Here is a 17,382-nt window from a genome sequence, read left to right as displayed (position 1 = left end):
CAATAACACACAAAATTACCTCAGAAATACAAAATTACTTCAATAAGACACAAAATTACCTCAAAGAAATACAAAATTACTTCAATAAGACACAAAATTACTTCAATAACACACAAAATTACTTCAGTAAGACACAAAATTGCCTCAAAGAAACACAAAATTAAGGAAAGACACACTAAATTACTTCAATAACCCACAAAATCACCTCAAAGAAATACAAAATTACTTCAGTAACACACAAATGTACTTCAATAACACACAAAATTACCTCAAAGAAATACAAAATTACTTCAGTAAGACACAAAATTACTTCAATAATACACAAAATTACTTCAGTAAGACACAAAATTGCCTCAAAGAAATACAAAATTACTTCAATAACACACAAATTTACTTCAATAAGACACAAAATTGCCTCAAAGAAACACAAAATTAAGGAAAGACACACTAAATTACTTCAATAACACACAAAATCACCTCAAAGAAATACAAAATTACTTCAATAACACACAAATGTACTTCAATAACACACAAAATTGCCTCAAAGAAACACAAAATGAACGAAAGACACACTAAATTACTTCAGTAAGACAAAATTACCTGAAAGAGTCCAAAACAACTAAAAAGACATGAAACCACCACAAAGAGACAGAAAATGACTACAGAGAGACACAAAAAAATGCATAATAACGGAAAAGAGACACAAAACCACCACAAAGTCTGTCTTGCTCCTGTATAGGAGAGGTATTGGAGACCCTTACACACCTGTGCCCAGGGGCCCACTGTCTCATAATACATCTAAGTATTTGACGTACCTCACTGTTTCTTTAATCTATTCAAAGCTGTTTAATGAAGTATTTTGTTGGAAAAATGTTACTGCTTTTCATTTTGGGACACTGTGCACTCAAACAAATTAATAGTTCTGCCTTTATGTGTTGAGACACCTCAGGTGCAAAATAACCAATCGTCAACCCCAGTATAGGTAGGTACAAGTATCAATATTGTAGCCGCATTATCCAATGGGGATGTAGCTCAGTGGTAGAGCGCATGCTTCGCATGTATGAGGTCCCGGGTTCAATCCCCGGCATCTCCACTGGAATTTTGGACGCATTTCTTTTTTTGTGTGACAATAAAACATACCGTACGAAGAAGCAGCAGTGTGAAAGCTGTGTTGTGATCAAGACAAGCATATATAAAAACAAATAACATTGGCGATACAGTGAACAATACGCGTCTGTATAAGAAACGTTCGTGATTGGCCAGACGGTGCACCTGCTCAAATCGGATTGGATGCTGGAGATCTTCGAGGAGCGTGAGTGTGGGAGTGCTCACGCACGCGAGTGTCAAACATTTATTTTTCACTGGCCAAATTATCCTCAGTGGTGGGTGAGAGCCACTGGATCGAGACATTATTATGCACGAGCCAATGAGCGAGTGTGAGTCAAAGTCAACACAAGTGTGGAGACACATTATCAAAGTAATTATGTAACCAGATACCCGGGATTTTACCTCAAGACTGAAGACACTCTCAGTGACAGATGGATCATGACTAAAGCACCCAAAGTGTTCTACAAAGCAGTGATTTGACTGGAGACACTGGATCTAACCTGGTAAATATCTCAGCTATTTGCTTCCATGAATCTGATCCTTCCTCACACACACACACACACACACTACAGATTTGGTTAGAAAAAAACATCCATGCTCGCACTGCACGATCACAGCCCGTCTGTCACAGTAACCTACTTCACGAGTGCCGCACCACCGTGAGCATCCAAGTTGCATTTTCTCCTCTCACCCTAACTTGATTGTGCCGGAGAAATGATTTCAGTAGACGTCACTCATCTGCATAGGGAGTAAAATGCAACCATCCTGCAAGGCTTTTTGCGCCCAGAAACGCTCTGCACCCTCGCCGTGTGACAAAAGGACCCTCTAATTGCTGCATAACCGAAACTACAAACATGGAAGGTACAGTTTGCATGTAGTGTCATGCCAATATATATATATTTATATCCACAGATAGGAGACACATCTGGGTTGCAAACTGTCCAAGATGGATGCAGCGCCGCTGTGCGCAGGGAGGCACGGCGGAGCGGCAGCGGGGTGTCTTTAAATGCCCACCATCCCCGCGGTCTCGCTTTCATTTATGCCTCCGTGTTGTCAGTGTGATTTTTTCCACCTTTGCAGGAGTAGGATGTTACTAGCATCCGCCGTAGTGGTATGGGAATGGCTGAACGAGCACGGACGCTGGCGGCCCTACAGCCCGGCTGTCTGTCATCACATCGAGGCAGTCATCCGGAGCGACCCGCGGTGTGGTAGTGTTGTCCTCGGCCAGGTGGACTCTCGCCTCTCGCCCTACATCATCGATTTGCATTCCATGCACCAGTTCCGACAAGACACAGGTGAGGAGCGGGGAGGAGGGGGGGGAGACAGGGCGGAGGGTGGCACGGTGGAGCTGGGCCTGAGGTGGAGGCCTTTTTATTGCTCATGTGTATCTGTGCGAGCCCTTATGTTGATCCAGCTCCAGAAGTTGATGCAAAGTGGCGTCTTATTTCTGCAGTAATGCCTTTAATTCTAATTTCAGATTCCCAAATCACCCATAGGTGACACCTCCTCTGTATGGTTACATCTCATTTAAAGTACATGGAGAGATGCTGTGTTTTGCATGTAACACCAAGGCCACAGCAGCAGCTAAAGTGTCCAGTCATAGCCACAAACACAGACACCTTTTTTTGTATCTGCACACACTGTCATCAGTGCCACTGTCTTTTACAGCATTGTGTGTATGACTTGTGAAAGAAATCATCTTTCACAAGTCACAGCTTCACAGAAGAGAGGCGAGCAGAGCAGGGAAAACAAAGAAGGGAATTGTCAGTTGTCAGATGTCTAACTTTGGCAAAGAACCCAACATTTCCCCCCTCGCTCGCTCTCTCTCAACATTGGCTGACAAAAGCCTTTGTGAAGTTTGTTTTCCAAACCCAGCAGAAGCTGAACTGGGGGAGGCGGGCAGGGTGCCCCAGTCTAAATAGGAGACAGGGAGGAGGAGGAGGAGGAGGAGAGGGAGAGGGGAAGGGTGGGGAAGAATTTCAGGAGTGCGAGGTCATTGATGAAATGGGGTCGATGGGAGCAGACCTCATGAATGAATTCCCCTGATCTAGGCATACTGTATGGTACACATTCCCATTAACTTTTATATATAACTGTTTCTATATGAGGTTATTTTTGTTGTTTATTCAAAGGGCTACGTGTATTTCAAATGCTTAATTTCACAGCACACTACTGTAAAATGTAATATGCACCTGTAAAGTGCATTTTAGAGAATTCTCCGCACCCCTTTGTGTTCCAGATATGTGAAGGCTTTACAGTATGAGGACTCTGTAGAGTTTCTCTGGACACCCTGGGAAAGCAAACACAGCCAGCTTTGGGTCGGATCAAGGCTGCCAGCCAATCAGAATTCAGAACACCGTGTGCTGTTACCAGGGGCAACCTGTTTGCCCAAATTCTTAGCAAGCAAACACAGACATGTTGAATTTGTTAGGGTTGCAATCTACTTGTCCACAGTAAAAAAGTGCCACAGTGAGACACTTACCAGTTATTGAAACTACCAGGCATCATGACAGCAGTCGATACAGGAAGATGATTAAACTTTATAGTTTTGCATGTGTAAATATGTCCAAAGTGTGAGTTGTGGAATGCTACAAATGCACTATGACTGTGCACAGTCTTGCTAATGTGCATTTTGCATTGTTCTGACCCCGTGATCTCTGCCTCAGGTACCCTTCGACCGGTACGACGTAGCTTCTACGACCCCACCTCAGCGCCTGGCCAGGGCTGGTTGTGGGAGTGGGAGAACGACGCTGGCAGTTGGACGGCGTACGACACGGAGGTGGGCATCGCCATCCAGGCAGCACGTGATCGACAGCAGCCCTGGCTGGACCTGGCGCCGCTGGGTTTCTGCTACCTCATTGACTTCGAAAGCATGACCCAAATCAACGGGCAGACGCAGCGCTGCCGACGCATCCAGCGTCGCTCCGACCTGGCGTACCCGCTGGTGTCCGGGCCCCTGCCCAAATCTCACCACGCCTGGGGGCCCATGTCCATGCCCAGCCATGGAGGACTGCTTGGTGTGGATGTATCCGGTGTGGGGATGGGGATCCGGATGAGCAGCAGTGGGACTGGAAATGGGAGTGCGTACCCCAGTGGGGCGCTCCCTGCCTCGGCTATCACCTCCTTGGGACAGCCCTGTGCCTGTCAGCAGTGTATGTTGGTGCTAAGTGTCAAAGCAGGCGCCATGTCTGCTCACACTCTGGGTCGCAGACCGCCACAAACCAAGCCCCCCAGTCCCAAAATCAGCAGTTACCCTGTTCCAGGAGGGTCGTACTCACTAACCCTCCCTCGCCCTCCGTCCCTGACACGGTCATTCTCCCCCCACAGGACATCTATAATTGGGGCGACAGGTGGCTACAGTCTAGGTGGTATGGGTGGTGCAGGAGGTGTAGGTATCGTCGGTGGTAGTGGTGTTGGCAATGCCAGCTTTGGTTACGGAGGAGGCTTCACCCACTCTCTTTCCCTTCTTGGCTCAGCCACCGCCGCCCTCTCCATCTCCTCCAACCGCCCCCCTCCCCCACCTCTCCCCCCACCTCCACCGCCTCCTCCTCCACCCTCCACCACACTCTCATCCGCCGCCACCTCTCCCCCTCACCCCTCCACCTCGTCCTCCCTCTCCGCTTCCTGTTCTGCCCCTACAGTGCCCGCTCCAGGCCCGCCTCTCATCTCCACCGCTGCCTCCACCTGCACGCCCTCGCCTTCTGCCCGCGTCCTGGGTCCAGTGTCTTCATCCGGTGCTGCTGCCTGCGCAGCCCCTCTGCCACCCCGGTCAAGCCTAGCAGGGCTGAGCCGACCTGCACTGCAGCGCATCGCCATGGCTCAGTCACGTGCCCTTATCGCCTCTGGGTGAGTGCACAACTCAACAGTTTTTTTTACAGTCAAAAAGGTCATCCAAGAACAGGTAAGAATTGTCACTCACAGGCAGCAGCAGGCAACCTTTCTTTTTTTTTTTTTGTGCTAAAGCTCTAAAAATCCGGTGTCAACTACCTGCCCAGCACCAAACAGTTGTTGACAAGCTGGTGAGCATTTGTGGCTTAAAAGACAACTGTTCAGTCAAAGAATACAAGCACATTTATAAATATATAACACACAAGACAAATCAGAGAAGAAGAAAAGCTAAAAATAGTAAAAGAAATGATAAGACATATATAAGCAGCATGCAGCTCCTCAGAGACTACTTCCCCTCTCAGTATACTGTATATGAAACTAAATGAGTCCAACGAAATCAGAAATGTAAGACAATCAATTTAGACAGGACTCTGTAATTTGTTTGAAGCCCTCATTACACAGTGTCTGACATCAGCGCTCATTAGCATTCATGAGCCTTTAATCTTTGTGACAAAGTCCACTGGGCTCGTTCATTTCCATGGAAAAACAATGGAGAGCATTCACACTGAACAAGCCCAGCTCTCACGAGTGCTTCACATTCCAGACATTTGTCATGCAACCGCTTAACGATGGATTTACTTCACAGAGACGCACACACTCACACACATGTATGTAGATAGTTTGTGTATAGTTTTCATACAAACAGTTAGTTGCCCCGGGCCTCAGAAATCAGAAGAGCCTGGAAACACTTGGTGGTTATATGTGTGTGTGTGTGTGTGTGTGTGTGAGCATTTGGGTTGGTAACCGTAGCAATCAGTGTGGCCCTGGGGCTTGTGTCACAGAGCAGGTTTGCTCAGCTATCTGGGTAACTTTGCTGTTTAAAAACTCAGATTTGAAACATGGGCTGATTATAAAAAGACACGCTGCGGGTTTCACTCAGCAACCCACATCTGGATCGGGTCTGTAACATCTGGCATGTCCCCATCATTATGGAATGCTTAATATTTCCATTAGTGATCTTGTGCTGGAGATTTGAGCATGAGCACAAGATTCAACAACAAAATCTGAGATGTTTTGTTGTCTTGTGGAGCTTTAGTCTGACACTGGGAATTATTCGGTTGAATGTTTGGTGGCAGAAGTAACATGTTGCTGGGGTTTTGTGTTACTATCCTTTCCCAATATTCAATTTGTCCGAGAGGGCAGCATCTGTCTAAGCTCTTGGAGTAGTGTAAACAGAAATTTAGCATGCTAATATCAAAATTTCATTTGGATCTTTGACTCTAGAGGACTGGGTAAAGTTTGTCTGTGCTCACCTTATATTTCAGACATGTTTGTACGAGCCAGGGCTTTGTGACATCATAACTAGTTTGGAAACCAATATGCGACTTACACAAGTGTGATGTGGAAACTTGAAGCCTCAAGTGCACATCATCTGGGAATGAATTCAGCCACAAAGTCAGAGACACCTTATTTCTCATAGTTTAATATTCAAAATGAAAAATATTTGTATCCACAGGAAGGCAATATAGAAAAACAAGAAGGAAATATTAAAAAGCCTTCATTGTAGTGGCGAAATCATTAAAAGAGACTACATGTTTTGACAACTGCATCTTCATCAGGGCTTTCAAAACAAAATAAAACAAAAACAACACAGATATGTACTAATAATATTTCATGTATTTAAAAAAAAATTAAAAAAAAAAAAAATTAATTAATTAATAAAAATAATAAAAAAATCCAATCTAATTGATTTCTGTTGGCGTGCTGTCTTGCGGGCCTGCACGGCGGGGTGATACTGGCCAGAAAATAGTCCCAATTGATAGCAAGGTCTGACGTAATGCGGGGATGTTTTAGAATTATTGAAATAGTCTAACAAAACACATGCATACTTTTTTGTAGCTTAAAACCTTTTGGTTACGTGTCCCCCTTATATCTTCAGAACTACTTTTTCTCCGGTAAGCTACGGGCCATTTCTCAGAGCAGGAGGCTCGTTGAGAGTAGTGACACCGTCACATCAGAGCTACAGATGGTCAGCGTTTCACACATCTTCATGTCCAAAAACCTGAACTATCCCTTTAAATTACTGTTTTTCTCAATGGAGTCTGGCCTTGAAGACATTTATATAAAGGGCGTGCCAACTGCCATCTTCTGTCGGTAATACTCTGACTATGGATAAATACCTCATACAACCCCACTTCAAAAGAAACTCCAAACTATCCCTTTAATGTATGAACGAAGCCACAGTATCCAGGTGTCGTAGCCAGAGGGCGCTGGTCAACAAGACATTTGTGGTCACTGTTATAGACAGGTCCTTAGAAGGTTTTTGGACCAAGAGCACTGCTGTTCATTCTGTGTTGCAGCTGGTTTGTTTTGGTATCTTGTTGTGAGCACGCTACACACTGTAGTATCTAGATTTCATCAGATACAAATTATAGTCTTTATTTTTATAACATTGCCCTCACAATCCTTAAGTCTCACTGGAAGAGATAGTTCTGGGCTGTCGCTTCAAATATAACATGCAAGAAATTCCCACATTAGTCAAACACTTTATCTGTGTGTGATAGGAGGTCTGCATGGAGCTGCTTGTACTGCCATTAAACTTTGAAAAACCACCACATGCTGAGGAGAATTTTCATATGAGCACACTCAACATTACCCCAGCAGAGAACCCTAACTTTCTGAATCCTCGCATTAGCTACCAGCGCTAAGCCTCAGATTAATACCAAATACCACAGGCTTAATATTCTTGCTTCGGTAATCTGTGTGTTTTGTGTCAGGTGAGCTGTGCGACTGACCCATTCTTTCAACCTATCGGGCGAGAGCACCTGCTGCTGCAGTAAAACAGCCAACGTGACAGATCAAGAGTCGCTCTGATCCCATCAGCCCGGGATTCTGTGCTCACCCCTCTGCTGCTGCTGCTGCTCGCTCTTCTTCTCTCCTTCTATTTGTTCTTAGCTCCACTTAGTGCTCCTGCTGTCTTCGTCTTAATGCTTTATCCCCAAATTCATAAGTGGCACCACATGAGTAGCAGAGCAGTGGAGGAAAAGTCTCCTCTTAAGTACATGTGGGTTACTGGCCCTTTGCTATGTCCCACCCCTTGAGATCGCCAGCTCCAACCAGGGTCCATAGACTCTCATGCAGTCGTTCCAGATATTTGTCATTTTCAAGCTGGTTTTGTGGATTTTGAGCTGTAAGGAACACGTGTAACAATGATTCTTGTCACTAGGAGAAGTTGGAAAAAGATAAACATTTCTCCCCTGTGCCAAAACCAAAGTCAAACCCTCTACAGTGTAGGGTTAGCTAGCTAGCAAACGTTGGCTAGCTACTTGAGGTGAGGCCTACTGAGTGTATACACATGCTGCTGTGAATAAAAACCTTCCCTACTTTACACGAAACAGCGACATTTCCCTTTATACTCATTGTCTTTTCTCTCAATCACCAGATGAAGTGGTGATTCACTTTTTCACTATGACCTGTAGCCTTTAGTTCGGCTTTAGCTTTTAACTAGCTTTGTCTTTTTAGCTTGTTTTTGCCGCTGAGGGAGTTCGACATCCTGGATATGTCCTTCAAACACAGACTGTAGACTTCTCTGTCTGCTTCTATCTGAAATCACTTTGTTGTTTTTCCAAAAATATGATTATATTTCTTCAGGAAGTGCAGTTAGTTACAGTGTGGGCTCCATGCTAGCTCCAACAGCTTGACAGACCACTACAAAGGGGCGGGGCTTAGCGAGGGGTTCGCACTTGTTTTTTGAAGTGACTAATATTACATTTCGTCAAGTGCAAAACTGGCAAAAAAATGTTGGCCAAAAAAGCAAAACAATGCAATGAAAGGCATGTCAAAACTCTTTAGAACTAAAGGGAACTGCAGTCGGGTGCTAATTCATCACTATAAGCAACCATTTTAACATTGCGCATCGCCATTTGCTGATACGAAAATATTTGCGATATAGGAGAAATTTGTACGCATAATTACATACTTGGTTGAAAATTGATATCTAAACTTTCCAGCTACAAAAAGATGAGTCCAGTTAGCATTGAATTAGCTTACAAGAATCTACGTAAAATGCAAATTTTTGATTCGTAGTGCAGTAAAACATAAAAATGTATTCAGTGTAAATTAGGATGATAATTTCTAATGAATAGAGTGGTACAGGAATGAGTCCTTAAACTTAAAAATTAGTTACATTCAGCACTTCCTGTTCTCAAGCTTGAGAGATTTTCCCTATTTGTTTTATGCTTAAAATATGTCAGTAAATAACCCACTTTTTAATTTTGAAGCTTTTAAGTGTCTTATAAAACGTGCAAGTATAATAAACTTTTGTTTGTCACAGAGTTTATTTTCTATATTAATCCAAAATCAAGTGGAAAAATCGAGGCGAGGGAACCAGGGCGACGTTGGCCCGCAAATAAATGTCATCCCTGCACCACTCTATTCTAATGCTTTACATTTTGAACAGAACTTGTCCCAGGGTTATTAAAATGCATCATTTAATACTTAGGAAAAGATCTATGTGCCACAGCAGCTAAAGAAAGTACGAAATGCCAAGCGCAGATATGTAACCTTGAAAAAGCCAGAAAACCATATTATGAGCATCTAGGATAGGCCAAATGAAGCTTTGAAAACAAACTACAAACTGTTTTGAGACACAGATCATCACATATTAGATACAGGCTAATACTTTGTAGCCAGGGCATTAATTTGTGAACACACAGTTTGGATGAAACTTCGTGGGTTTGTATTATCAGGAATGAATGGAATTAAATATAGTTGAAAGCCAAATAAAGTTTAAAAGAATAGCATTTGTTATTGTTGTGTTGTTGAGAGGGGGCCTGCAGTGAAACAGAGCAGATGGTTTCTAAGGGTAGTGTTAAACTCTGAGGGGTCGCCAACGTCACAGATTGTCACAGTGACGAGAGTCGCCTTTGACCCACAAGCCTGCTGTGACCCTTTCTCCTCTCGCCGTACCAGGTTTGATTTCTGCAAGTATGTCACCAATGCCAAAGTGTGTATAAATGTGTTTGTTGCCATATGCTGTAGCCTGTGTGTTTCCGTCAGCCAGCAGCAGTCCAGATGGAGGCGGCTCTAATGCCACTAGATTAGCCGGGATCAGAGAAACGTGACCAACCGACACGCCTCTTGTTGCTCATCCTTTCTCTTCTTTTCCTTCACCTTCCTTTAATCTGTGTTTATCATTGTTCACATTTCCCCACCTGAGAAGTCGATCACCTTGTTCACGCTCAGGTTTGAGTCAGTCAGTCAGTGTGTCTTTGTGACTTTGGGACTTTGTGAATCACGTATGGCACCCGCACAGGAAGCTAGCACTATGGCTCAGGCACAAACAAAACAAATAAATGTAGTGACAGAGTGCAGTGTAAGCACATTGTCAGGCACAGGGACAGTACAATTCAGAAACTCTTGACTGGAAGTTTTTTCGTGTCATGGTTACATCAAATACAAGGACAGAGAGGATTTTCCAGCCAGTGAAAACAATGTGTTGTTACCATCTGTGTTTGTGCCAAAACAAAAGCTTTAGCCTTAAAGCCGATATTACCTTATCTTTACCCTGATAAAAAGGATGATAAAATAAGATTTTATACATATGATTACTGATCAACTGTCAACTAATGTGTGAGTTTTAATAATTCCCATTAATTTTGAAATATGTTTCCATCAAAAAAGACTTTGGATATAATTAAACAATTTTATTTTATTATTTCAATATTTTATTTTATTTTATTTATTTATTTTTTATTTTTTTGCAGACCTGTGTCAGTGAATTAATTAAAGTCAAAACGAGCACCCTACTGCTTCTCTATTAATTTAAAATTTTAGTAAGAGACATGATATATGCTAAAGTATAAAATGCATATTTAAAACCAGTACAGTGTGCTTTATAATACATGCAAAATATTCACAAAAAGAAAGGCAGATGAAGTAGAAATACTTAAAATACAAAGTAGAAAAAAATTAATGATATACATATTTAAATAAACTGCTTTAAGAGAGAAATGATTTCTAGGGAAAGTGTTTTTTTTTTAAAAAAAATAATTATTTATGTGCTGTTTTTTATTTTTCTCATTTCACAAATTATTATTTCCTTTATTTTAACTCGGAAATACATTGAGGTAGAGACGTAGTTTACAATATAGTCGAGTAAAATAATAAACTTACATAAAAGTGGCAACAAGAAGTAAAATAAATAAAAGCATCAATAATGAATAAAAACTAAAAGTGTAAACCATTAATCAGGTAAAACAGTAACATCTAGAAGTAAAATGTGATACAGTTAAAGATTTAAATTGCCTTAAGGATAAAAATGAGGAAAGCTTTAAATGGCTCTGCATGTTGTTCCAAATCAAGAGAAAAAGCTAAATTGCAAGAGTGAAGTGAAAGTAAGACAAAAGAGAAATACAGGGGGAAAAAAGAATGACCAAAAAATAGAATAAAGGGTAGTGGGTTGGTTGTCCTCATGAGAAAAAAAATAGATAAAAAATAAATTGATTGAGCAGCAAAGGCCCCCAGACACCCAAAGCATTCACATGTAGTTCAGTTTAAATTATAAAAACGTATTTTTAATTTTCTCCCCTCTATTAATGCTTGTTGGTGGCAATATTATTTATGCCTACTTTGTTGTTAGCAAGGAGCGCATTCCTAAATACAAATATATGGGGACTGTACAATCCCAGTGAGTTTAGACGACAATATTAAAGAATAGCTCTGACTGATGTAAGATTTGAATCATCCCGTCCAAATCCGAGGTTATGACAGCAGGTGTGATATCTCTGCGGTGGCAGCGTGCTAGTACATCACAAGTCGTATGTGCCTGTGTCTGTCAGCCTTATGGCAGCCTGGCAGTGTGACACGGTAACTCACAGGTAATCCCTTCTGTGACGGAGCCAGAGTTTAGTCAACAGATGGAAACAGGTGGATTAGCCCTATAAAAGGAGGCAGGAGATCTGACACTGAGTCACAAACAGAGGAAGAGAGAGAGACGCAAGTCAGATACTGCGACGACTGGGAGTTACTGGTGGAATATCTTTGGTTGTCTCTGAGGTCTTTGGTGCTTCCAAGCAGGAAAAATGACTATCATCAAAATTGGCAGACCGTAAGTACACACCTCTGACTGGGTCGTGATAGTATCATGTGTTTTACCTATTTTTCCCAGATACAGTACTGCTGTGGTTACAGATGGTTTGACAGTGGACTTTTGTAAGAGCATGTTTACTGTTTTACTAGCAGATTTAAAGGAACACTTCACCCACAAAATGGTCATTTGTATATCAGTTACTCACCCTGTGTTACACTGAATTTGCAAAGGAAATGTTGTTTTTCTAGCATGCCTCCAGAGTGAACGAAGAATCCAAAAACTGAGAAAATTCTTAATGAACTGAAATAAATGGGGGCCGCACTTAACAACAGTGAAACTATAACAAAAAATCTGTTTACAAACTTACGCTGCTGCTCCAATATAATCCAAGACTCATTTATCCAGTTGTATGCTCAGTACTTTACAAACACTTGCATGTGCTCCAAAATCTTGATATTTTTAACACTTCTGCATATGAGTAGTGTGCCTGGACAATCCAGTGCAGATGTGTTTTTAACAGTAAGGGAAAATGCATGTGTTTGGGAAGTGTTGAACATACGCCTGGATAAATGAGACCTGGATTATACCACACAAGTTGAGTGAGTGTGTGTAAAAGGATGTTTTAGGGTATAGTTTGGCTGTTAGACACCGCCCACTTTTACTCTAATTGTCTTTATACAATTATGCCAAATGGATAAGACACAATAAAGCCCACAAGCTTATTTCCATTGGGATTCCTAGATTCTTCTTTCACCATGACATCATGTGAGAAAAACTTTTTTTTTTCTTACAAATTCAGGATAACACAGGGTGATAAATTAATGTACAAATGATCATTTTGCAGATGATATATTCCTTTAAGGAGTTTATTCATGTGCTCCTTTGAAAAATTAAAAATGGATAGCGCCTCCCAATTTCTGTATATTTCTGGAGCATCTTTTGTGAAAGTTTGTGCTATCACTAATATTGTTCCTCCTGGGTTCCTGATACATTCTATATATCAAATAGCAAACTCACTAATCTGTCAAGCGCCAGGTGTCTAATGCTGCCATATGCATCCTGATCTTAAGCCTTACATAGCAGGACGTCCTACATGGCACTTATAGGACAGTGTGTCAAGTCGTGACGAGCAACGTCTGTTTGTTTCTCTGCATGACTCGGCAAAAGCTCCTTAGCTTGCTGTCATGAGGTGAAGTAGAAGGCAGCGTCTGCTGTGTGTCACTCCACCTGTTTACATGTGACTCATCAGATTCTGACGCCTTGGATCTGGGTTTAGGTGACCAGGGCAGTCTGCCTTGAGTGCATCAGCAATCTGTCGATTAATATGAGTTTGTTTTTCTTGTGTTTCAGAGTGCCAACTGTTCCAGTGAAGAACCTGAATGGATCAAGCCCTGTACACCCTGCACTGGCAGGTAGATATAATAATACTCATCATCTTTAAATTAATCCTAAGTCTTCAAAATGGGTCTAAAAATCAGCTTTCATGACTTTAAAGAGTCATCTTAATCGTTAAAGTTTGTTCTACCTTCCAGCTCTTTATATAAATAATAATTCACTCAACTGATTTACTGCCCCACACACACAGCACCTAGTGACATTTAGCCCCATATTCAACCAGTAAATCCACAGACCAGACATCACGAGTATGGTTAATAGATAATTCCCTGATGAAAGAGCTCATCACACACTGACTAAACCCCAAATACTATAGTGTCTAACATTCCCCCTCTGCTGGCTGTATCCAGGTATTACAGGCATCCTGATGAGCGCAGCAGGACTTCCTGTCTGCCTGACCCGCCCTCCCAAGTTGGTGCTTCATCCTCCACCTGTCAGCAAGAGTGACATCAAGCCCGTCCCCGGCCTGGGCCACTGCTGCCGCAAGACCACTAAGAAGCAGGCTCGTAAAGGTGGGTGTGATGATGACATCTGCTCGTGTTCTTGCTTTGTCACACATACACACATGTGCATTTTGGTCAGAAACAGATCGTCATGCTTTGTGTTTTGGTTTTGTAGGAAAGACCCCTGAGGAGGTGGTGAAGAGGTACCTCCAGAAAGTCCGCAATCCCCCAGAGGAGGTGAGTTCTCCCTGTTGACGATTTCATTCATTTGAAAAGATCTGTTTACATCGGCTACACATAAAATCCCAACATAAGGAATACACAAGCTTTGTTTGCCGATCTCAGGACTGCACCATCTGCATGGAGGCCCTGGCCGGACCATCAGGCTACAAAGGCCCCGGCGTGGGAGGCATCTCCCGGGCTGAGTCGGTGGGCCGCCTGGCACAGTGTGGTCACCAGTACCACCTCCAATGCCTCGTTGCTATGTATAACAATGGCAACAAGGACGGCAGCCTGCAGTGCCCCACCTGCAAGACCATCTACGGAGTAAAGACCGGCAACCAGCCCCCGGGCAAGATGGAGTACCACGTCATCCCCCACTCACTCCCTGGTCACCCGGACTGCAAAACCATCCGGATCATTTATAACATCCCTCCTGGCATCCAGGTAACCCATGCTTACATGACAGTTTGAAATGATGAATACTGAAGGTGGTTTTGCTTGGACGATGTGACGAACTTCGCGTTTGCTGTTTAGGGCCCAGAGCACCCAAATCCTGGCAAACCCTTCACTGCCCGTGGGTTCCCCAGACACTGCTACCTTCCTGACAGTGAGAAGGGACGCAAGGTAAATAAGAACTGTCTCACTTCAGTGTGTGGTCAGTGTGTTTGATTTAGGGGGATTTAGTGGCAGAAATGTAATGTATTGTCTTTGTCTCTTTTTCCAGGTTCTGAGGCTTCTTCTGGTGGCGTGGGACCGCCGGCTCATTTTCTCTGTGGGCACATCCAGCACCACCGGCGAGTCAGATACAGTCATCTGGAACGAGGTGCACCACAAGACAGAGTTTGGCTCCAACCTGACGGGCCACGGCTACCCTGACCCGGGCCACTTGGACAACGTTCTGGAGGAGCTCAAGGCTCAGGGCATCACCGAGGAGGAGTGCCTACCCAGAGACTGAACAGAGACATTCAAGACGCTGAAGACACGAGATTAAACGCACGATCCTGTGAAGGAATCCACAGCTGGACAGATTAATTGTTTTCAGAATCTGATAGAGAACTCTAACCGTCAGAGATGGAAAACAACTTCAGAAACTCTTTACACGAACGTTGCAGAAATTGTTTCAGCAGAATTTGCTGAGTATAAAATGTCTCCTATGACTGCATGAGTCAGTTTCGATACGTGGGAAATCATTTTTTTGCTTCCCAATGCAGTAACAGTGTCAAGATTGCAGATGTTATTTCAGTGAGACATTTGAGACCACTGTGCACATACAAGTCAGTGTTAGGTTAAAAAAAAACTGTCATTTATACTGTGAGACTTCATATCAAGAATGTAACTAAGTGAATTTTGCTGAATTAAAGAAGTGTTTACCACTACTACTACTGCTGCTGCTATGTGGAACTGAGAGAAGTTTAAACTGATTAAATAAGTGAAGGATTTTTTAAGTGTTGGTCCACAAGCAGAAGAAACTTGTCACTAAAGATAAATATTTCAAGTGTATAACTGGATATCTGAGCATGAATATTTGCTGACCTCTAGTGGTACTTTTCCAGAACTACATTCCTTTTTAGGTTTGATTTTTATTCAATTGTATTGTTGTATATTATGAATACTTGTTATATTATATGATATTGTTTTCATTCTATCATGTTTTTATATTTTAATTTTGACATTTTGTTTTCTATGGTGTGTTCCTTTGAATTGTTTTTGGGTGTGGCGTGACGGATGAGATGTGGGGTGAAGTTAAGATAAGCTGCTGGTGTACCAGAGTATGCCTGACACTTTATATGCCATATACCAGCCCCCTTTCTTTAAAGATTAAAAAAATCATTTTCAGTATTTTGTATCTGATAGGTTCACAAACTGACATTCCTTAATTGTTCTGCCCTCAGAGCATGGGTGCATTTAATAGCTTTCTGTGTCTTCTTGTATCTGCATTAATGTTAAGGACTGATAGAGGAAAAGCTACCATGGATTACACCATTCACCCCAGGTGGAGTTAATTCCCAAAAAGCTAGGATTGGACCTCCTGCCTGAGCTCAGACTTGCACAGAGCTTTCTACTTAGTATCAAAAAGAACCGGACAGCTTGTATCTACTGTATTGTTGTGTAGGACACACACACCAGCCTCAAATGCTCTAATCACACTACAAAATGTGCTCATCGGTTGTTTTTAATCATCTTTTGGTTTTGCCATGAGCAGGCGCAGAAGACTATCTCTTGTTGTGGATCCAGCTTTGGCCAAAGTGGTCCAGTCAGTTTGCGTTCGGTCCATTGTGGACCGGTTTATTATGAGGTACGATAGACGAGATGTAAAGCGGTATGTGTTGACATACTAATGTAGGCCAACATTAAAAGCATTTATACTTTATGATACTTTATGTATGCACTGTACTGTATGTATGTGTTTTATGTGCACAAATTTGCATTAAACGTTTTTCTAAGGTTCAGAGAGATAAAAACACTTTTCCCTGGTTTATTCTTTTATTTTATGAATGGTTAATTATGCAGTATTTATGACTTTAAAAGAACTGTATGCAACATTCATTAATACAGCAGCAAGCCACTGTTTGCTATGTAAAAATATAGTAGAGTAATGGCGTCCTGAGCAGAGAATGAATTCATGCTACCTCTGTGTGTGTTGTAATCCAAGCTTCTTTGTGGTTTGTTGTGTTATGCTGTCTGGCCATGTGTGCATGTGTGTATCTCACTGGTTGGTGGTTACTGCTGATGTTGGGATGGCATTGTCATGAAAGCGTAGCTTTGACACATACGGTAACTGCAGGTTAACACCATTAGCTCTGTCAACACAGCTGTTACCACTGTTGCTGTTTTCTGTGGAGTTAGCACCGTTAGCTGCTAGCCGCTAGCTCAGCCACCTCCATGTTGAGAACCGTGTGCAGACAACTTACACGCTCATTTTGAGTAAGTAAGACTACATAACTTTTAATTAAGAACAAACACTGTGGCCACAAATGCCAAATAGATGATAATGCTAAATGGTAAAACTTTGCGTAACATTAGCAAAAGTAGAGAAGAATCTATTCGCTAACGTTAGCTAACATTAGCCACCATAGGCTACTTGTCATACCAGACGAAATGACACTAGCAGCAACCCCACCCCCACACCCCCAAGTGTATTGACCAGAGCAGGGTTGCGTTTGTTTGCTTATGAATTCAACTTTTAATCTGTAAGAAGATAAATCTGCTGTTTCAAATGATCCTACGTTTATTGCTGATTAATGCGACCTAGGACAAATGCTATCATTAGCAGATACCCAATCAAAAACTGATTAC

General features: G+C 42.4%; 1 protein-coding gene and 1 non-coding gene across 4 annotated transcripts; both read left to right on the top strand.

Annotated features, from left to right (window-relative positions):
* Positions 1–1,019: 1,019 nt before the first annotated feature.
* On the top strand, positions 1,020–16,547 carry dtx4a (deltex 4, E3 ubiquitin ligase a). Of its 3 annotated transcripts, none has more exons than XM_033609966.2 (9): positions 1,020–1,610; positions 2,188–2,402; positions 3,774–4,953; positions 13,376–13,437; positions 13,771–13,932; positions 14,039–14,100; positions 14,209–14,529; positions 14,620–14,709; positions 14,810–16,547. In XM_033609966.2, the coding sequence occupies exons 2-9, from the start codon at positions 2,195–2,197 to the stop codon at positions 15,038–15,040; spliced, it is 2,316 nt and encodes a 771-aa protein (XP_033465857.1). In that variant the 5' UTR covers positions 1,020–1,610; positions 2,188–2,194; the 3' UTR covers positions 15,041–16,547. The 3 variants fall into 3 exon arrangements, with proteins under 3 accessions (XP_033465857.1, XP_033465856.1, XP_033465854.1); XM_033609965.2 differs by lacking the exon at positions 1,020–1,610 and adding an exon at positions 1,636–1,968; XM_033609963.2 differs by lacking the exon at positions 1,020–1,610 and having other exon boundaries at positions 2,001–2,402.
* Positions 1,022–1,093, top strand: trnaa-cgc (transfer RNA alanine (anticodon CGC)). Its single transcript has one exon. It is a non-coding gene; the product is annotated as a tRNA-Ala (tRNA).
* Positions 16,548–17,382: the final 835 nt, after the last annotated feature.

The sequence above is a fragment of the Epinephelus lanceolatus genome, chromosome 22, assembly GCF_041903045.1.
Source record: "Epinephelus lanceolatus isolate andai-2023 chromosome 22, ASM4190304v1, whole genome shotgun sequence".
Lineage (NCBI taxonomy): Eukaryota > Metazoa > Chordata > Actinopteri > Perciformes > Serranidae > Epinephelus > Epinephelus lanceolatus.
Note: the sequence above shows the minus strand (reverse complement) of the source record. Positions and strands in the feature narration are given on the sequence as shown.